The sequence below is a fragment of the Vanessa atalanta genome, chromosome 27 (genome assembly GCF_905147765.1).
Source record: "Vanessa atalanta chromosome 27, ilVanAtal1.2, whole genome shotgun sequence".
Classification (NCBI taxonomy): domain Eukaryota; kingdom Metazoa; phylum Arthropoda; class Insecta; order Lepidoptera; family Nymphalidae; genus Vanessa; species Vanessa atalanta.
In genome coordinates, this window is record NC_061897.1 from 4,515,369 (window position 1) to 4,521,368 (window position 6,000).

Consider the following 6,000-nt stretch of genomic DNA (forward strand, 5'->3'; position numbering starts at 1 on the left):
CTTTGATAAAGCAATTTACAGGCTATTACTAAATAACTCCTCCTAAGGTCTCCTCTCGACGGAAAGGTTTCGAGCTTATTCCACCACGCTGCTCAAAAGCGGTTTGGTATGGATACCCTTGAAGCTAAAATGTACCTGATGTTCTTCCTCGGGTGTTAACCCGCAGTCTTTAATTAAGACGAGTTCTAATGATCATCCTTGCTGGCAATACTTTTGCTGAGGAGTAGGTTTGGAATTAACTTCACTGCGCTACTACACTCCAGATTCTTGTATATATACTTGTCGTACAATTTCTTGCATAGGTTGTAGCTATGGTGCCCCCATCTAAAAACAAAATTAAACTGGTCCTCTTGTCGAATAAAAAGTATCATGCATCAATTTTTGTTTTTGATTTTACTAAAAATACTTAGTCGACGTCACTATATCTCTCTTTACGGCTTATTACGTTTTTTTCTGATTCTTATATCATCTTTAATTTTATATTTGCGCAGTATTAAGGGCTCAAAAAACGACAAAGGCTTCTTTACACCTAATAAACAATATATGGCAGCAAATTGACGCGTTGTCATTGGTCGAGAGCTTGATTGTCTATGATTTTCGCTATGGATTTACGAAAAAATGGCGTTTTGCCAGGCGACGAAACTGTTATCGGAATTATGGAAGTAAAATGAATGTGGGAAAAAGTACTTAAGTTACATTACAACAACAATATTATGTATATTCACAGTAGCATTGATTACTATGATTAAATCAGTGATAATCATTGTATGTGCACAAGAAGTAAGGATAAGCTTATAACGCCAAGTTTCCGAATCCGCAAAGTCAATAAATCATTCTTGGGGCAAGGTAACCGTTTCTATTATAAAATTCCGCTGACATTTTTAACTTTGCCGTTTCATAGATTCAAGTAATTTGTAAAAAATACATAGTTAATGCTTGTTGACTTCAAGGCAGAACAACACAACACAACATACATACATATATAATTGTATTTAACTAACATGACTGTATTTTTAGATGTTGAAAAATAGTAACTACCGAGTTTCTTGCCGGTTAAATATTCCGTTTTAAATACTTTTAGTAATAAAAATAACCATGTTAATTTTAAATCTTGAGTAGTTAAGTGTCAATAAGTGTATTCATAAATTTTTACTTGTCAACAATATATCTGAGTTATTAGCAAATCCCAAGAAATACGTAAATCTAAGATTTGTTTATCTTTATTCCTACTTCGATTGGAATATTCTATACATACATATTTATTAAAATTAGAATTTATTTATTATTAAAATGTTTTGAAACTTAATAAAAATATATAATTTGATATTTTTGAAGCCATAAACAATTAAAACATCTCAAACAAAATTGTTATAGTAAAAATAAAATAAAAGATCTTACAAAAGGCTGCTTAGACGTAATGAACAATTTCAGGCTGCGTCAAAGCAAAGGTACACAAGCTTGAAAGCCAATCAACCAAAATAACTGCGTAAATTCATTACTAATAAAGTTCTTTCACAAATTTACTACAAAATATTAAATTTAACTCGTTGCTTATTGGCTAACTGATACTTCTGAAGATTATATTGCTTCGAGTTGAAGTTCCTTGGTTGAACAAAAAGGTTCTGAGTGAAAAGTCAGCTTGATGATTGATACTTGTATACTAGTAAAGGATTAAATCAAACTTCAACGATATTTTATTATTTTTGTATTTATAATTTTTTTAATATCACATTTTTTTTCAGTAAATATATTCCTATAGTATAGCACCATTGCAGCCGCAACCACAGCTACCGGCAATGGAGACAGCGCCAGCGGCTGGTACGATACCTCCGAACTCAACACCACCGAGAATCGGCACTTGACCAGCAACCAGAGTGTTACCAGCGACGCCCATCTCTCCACCGACTGCTACATCACCGACACCGGCACCTCCATAGGCAGCGACACCGCAAGGAGCAGCAAGACCAACACCATAGCCCAAAGCAGCGGGACTGGCGAGACCAACGCCCAGTCCCAATCCAGCGGGGCTAATAAGACCGGCTTCGCATCCTACAGCGGGTCCAATAGGACCACGCAAGTATTGGCTGCATACATTCTGAAAGGAGAGAAAAACGTTTAATATTTAATAATATGATTAAATGACCCAAAAAACCAAAAAAAAAGTATTTTGAGAATTTATTTTCTGGAATCAAATGTTAACCTGAATCAAGCAAGCTTGGACGCAGAGGAGCAAGAAGGCGAAGGTAGACATGTTGGTTGCTTTGTAGTCAACGCAGTTGTGAATACAATGTTATTTTAGAGAAATTGTAGCGCTTTTATACCAATAACTATAAGATTTTATGCAATCGTCTGGAACGTGTCTATCTTCAAAGTGCGTAAGAAATTTTTCGTTTTAACTATTTGAAAATTTCTCACTAATAGCCTATTAGTATTGTCATTTGTAACGAATAGAGATGAAGCGATAGCTTATTTTGTCAACAGGATAGAAAGTAGGAGACGCCCTTGACCTGAAGAAATATTTTTCAAGTTTAATTCGCATTTTTTGGGATCTAATGTACGATTAGACTGTACTGCAGTTCAAACTCTACCATATTTTCGGTAGATCTTTGTTTTTTTTTTTTGCAAGCAAGACGTGAGATCAACCCTTCCAATTTTTACTTCCTTGACCAAAACCTACAATTTAAGTCTCAGATTGTTTTAAGTTAGAACTAGTTTAAGTGTTTAATTTGTATTTTTTGGGTTTTAATAATCGATTAGGTTATTAATGAGATAGTTATCGCAACTTATGAAATCAAATCAAATCAAAATACTCTTTATTGTACACCAGTAAACACATCGCTTAGTCACGTTTCAGAGAGATGCACAAGAGGCGGCCTTATCGATAAAACAGCGATCTCTTCCAGGCAACCTTAAGGTAGAGGAAAGAAACAAATATAGAAAGAGGTAGAGGCGTACAAGGCAGATATAAACATAATATATAAAATACATTACAGTGTAATAATATTTGATATCTAATATACATATATATATGTATGTATGTATCTAATCATTATCATTACATAATATAAATCAAAGTCGCTTACCACTGCTGTCCATATGTAAGCTTAGATCTTTAAAAATACAGAACGAAATTTGATGCAGTTTTTTTTAATAGGTTGATTGATTCAAGAGGTGGGTTTTTATGTATAATACATGCACAATATAGTAGAGAGACACTGATAATTTTAGAGGATTCTAAAGTGATGTCGTAAATAAAGACATTTTTTGCGCTTACATTGCAAACGCTGGCTGTACCCTACGAGATATATCAAAATAATGTACTACGGTATTGTACACCTTAAAAAGATCTTCAAAAAAGTCTATGATGGTATATGTTTATCTCTTAGGGATAACCCACAATAACTATTTTTTATCCTTTACTTTTTACAAGAAATAATGGTTTATTTTCAAAGCGATTTTAAGCAGTACAGCATTAATCCTTATCTAATTAAGTACCTTAAATGCATTGTGAATTTAACATAGATCAATATGGCCCTTTACAGCATGTAATTTAAATGAATATTTTCGAGTATATAACAAATTTAAAACGCAGGGACGTTTTGTGTTGTCTAACGACTGTAAAACTGTGTAAGACAGTCTGTCATATATTTAGTTGCAGCATTGCACCTGTGCGAAGTTTTACTTCTTCTTTAATTTCTACTATTATATATGTATGTAAGTTAATTACTATAGATGTAAGGAGCGATTCATCAGCAAACATTGGCTTTGAATAAAATCTGAATTATTTTTTGGATAATTAATCAATGCGCAACCGACCTTGAGAGCATAAGTATTATGTCCCTTGTGCCTGTAGTCACATAATATGTTTGTTTTTTTTTTTATGTCGAAATATTATGATGATACCCTGACAGACTTGCACAAAGTCACACCACCAAGTAAAGTTTCGAATGAAACTCCATTGATTGACTAATACACTTATTGTACATTATTGAAACTAAAAATAAAAACAAAAAAACGTATCAATCTCTTCCAGGAAACCTTAAGGCTTAAAAAATATTGTAGAAAGTTCACGATTATTTTAGAAAATACAATGTTCTATTAACCAAGTGTATATGTCACGTATTTTTTCACAATTTTTTTTAAAGATGACATCACACCACCTGCAACGCCGATAACACTTTCTCAAGTTACATTAGTATAAAAACTGGGCGAAAATTTCTTCGTAACATTATCAAGCTTGCGTTCAAACAATAAACATGTTCAAAGCTGTTCTTTTGGTCTGCGCTCAGGCGCTCCTGATCCAGGTAAATTATGCTGGAATTACTAGAATGAATATTGAAATGATATATTTCTTCGTGAATAAACTTGAAAATTGTTTGCGTTAATTAATTTATTGTGTTTTATATTATCTAGTCTATCGCTGGACAGTACATCGGAGCTGGATGTGGCGCCGGTCCTTACGGTATCGGTAATCCTCTTGCTGGTGGTTGTGGTTACGGTGTTGCTGCGATCCCTGCCTCTAGCGGTGGTGGTCTCGGTGTGTCAAGCGCTTCACCCATCTCACCAAACGGAGTGTCTGTGCTCTCAGAAAACGCTATTGAAGGAGCTCTAGCAGTCGCCGGTGCTGTACCTTTCTTGGGAGCCGTTGCTCTAGAAGGTGCTCTGCCAACTGCTGGAGCGGGTGCTGTCAATTACGGATGTGGTAACGGAGCCGTCGCCATTGTGGAAGAAATTGCCCCCGCTGGTATTGCTGGCCCACTCGGCTACGGCCTTGGTCCTTATGGAGCTCTTGACGGTATCGGATATGCTGGTCTCGGCTACGGCATCGGACCTCTGGCTGGTCCTTACCGCGCTGGTTGTGGTTGTGGTGGCCTCATCTAAGAACTTCCAGTAAAAATATCTTACGTTAACTAAATGAATTTGTAAGATTTTATCTAATCTTGTTAACATTAAACTTCAATATCACAAATATATTTACTAAATGAATGTTGTGTATATAATTAAAAAAATCCAATAAGTAATAATATTATATGATTTGATTTTAGTACATGCATTTGTGTTAATTAATTTCACGTCATGAAATGTGATTATTAAATGTAGCAATAATCATTTGATTGCATATTTTAAATATTCGCTAAAATTCTAATTAGAGGGTTCACAGTAGTGGATTTTGTAATTTGAATGACTCAAATGCTGGACAAAGTCAGATACAGAATACTTGATGGAAAAAGTAAAAATCATAAATATAACTCGGGATATCGTATCAATACTAAATTGGGTCTATTTTCTAAATGAATGTAAAAATTTATGAATCTCCTTATAGTTTGGACGCAGTGAAATTACTTGTAAATACATGGAAACGTTTAATGGGATGAGAATACTTATAATGATTATGAATTTATGATAATTATAATGTTTGAGTTCCTTTGAATCGTTGACAAGACCTGAAAGGAACTTTGAAATGAATAGCAATGTCAGAATATTTGAAAGGATTTAAAAAAAAAAAAAACTCTTTTGAAATCCACTTCGTATATTGAGAAAAGTAATTGACTTTATAACATCATGACTTGAGCGGACTTGGCTGGAAGTTTTACGATAAGTCGTTGGTTAAGAAGCGTGTTCGATTGTTGTTCAGAATGTTGCTTTATTTAACATTGTATATTTTAGCGGCAGTTTATTTATTAATCAGTGGCATCGATCAAACTTTTTGATTGTGTGTTTTCGATCAATGTAAGTTTAATCTACAATTAGTTCAAAGCTTCTGCGATCGTAGTTCTTGGTATTGTGGGACCTCCTGCTGTGGTAAGTTATGGAACAATAAATAAAGTTCATTATTTATAACATAGATATATGGACCCGGATAACATTCGCTCTGTTATTCGATGTTTAAATTATTCGAATGTAATAGAAAATTAGGTCTTAACTTTGAACTACATATTATCTTTGACTTATCTTTTAACCTCGTTAAGTCACGTATAACATTGTAACTGACATTGTAAT

General features: G+C 33.9%; 2 protein-coding genes across 2 annotated transcripts; one reads left to right on the forward strand and one right to left on the reverse strand.

Moving 5' to 3' along the window:
* Positions 1 to 1,690: 1,690 nt before the first annotated feature.
* LOC125074338 (chorion class A protein Ld2/Ld41-like) lies at positions 1,691 to 2,278 on the reverse strand. The gene is made up of 2 exons (XM_047685636.1): positions 2,201 to 2,278; positions 1,691 to 2,095 (listed from the first exon to the last, which is right to left on the reverse strand). Exons 1-2 carry the CDS (start codon positions 2,249 to 2,251, stop codon positions 1,754 to 1,756), a joined length of 393 nt encoding a protein of 130 aa, XP_047541592.1. The 5' UTR covers positions 2,252 to 2,278; the 3' UTR covers positions 1,691 to 1,753.
* A 1,978-nt stretch (positions 2,279 to 4,256) lies between these two features.
* LOC125074331 (chorion class B protein PC10-like) lies at positions 4,257 to 5,051 on the forward strand. The gene is made up of 2 exons (XM_047685628.1): positions 4,257 to 4,304; positions 4,414 to 5,051. Exons 1-2 carry the CDS (start codon positions 4,257 to 4,259, stop codon positions 4,879 to 4,881), a joined length of 516 nt encoding a protein of 171 aa, XP_047541584.1. The 3' UTR covers positions 4,882 to 5,051.
* The last annotated feature ends 949 nt before the right edge of the window (positions 5,052 to 6,000 follow it).

Bases quoted from the DNA above. Each gene is read 5' to 3' on its own strand.
- LOC125074338 (XM_047685636.1), bottom strand. From the start codon at position 2,251: ATGTCTACCTTCGCCTTCTTGCTCCTCTGCGTCCAAGCTTGCTTGATT. The intron at 2,096-2,200 runs GTTAACATTTGA...CTCTCCTTTCAG, and splicing joins TCCAAGCTTGCTTGATTCAG to AATGTATGCAGCCAATACTT.
- LOC125074331 (XM_047685628.1), top strand. From the start codon at position 4,257: ATGTTCAAAGCTGTTCTTTTGGTCTGCGCTCAGGCGCTCCTGATCCAG. The intron at 4,305-4,413 runs GTAAATTATGCT...TATATTATCTAG, and splicing joins CTCAGGCGCTCCTGATCCAG to TCTATCGCTGGACAGTACAT.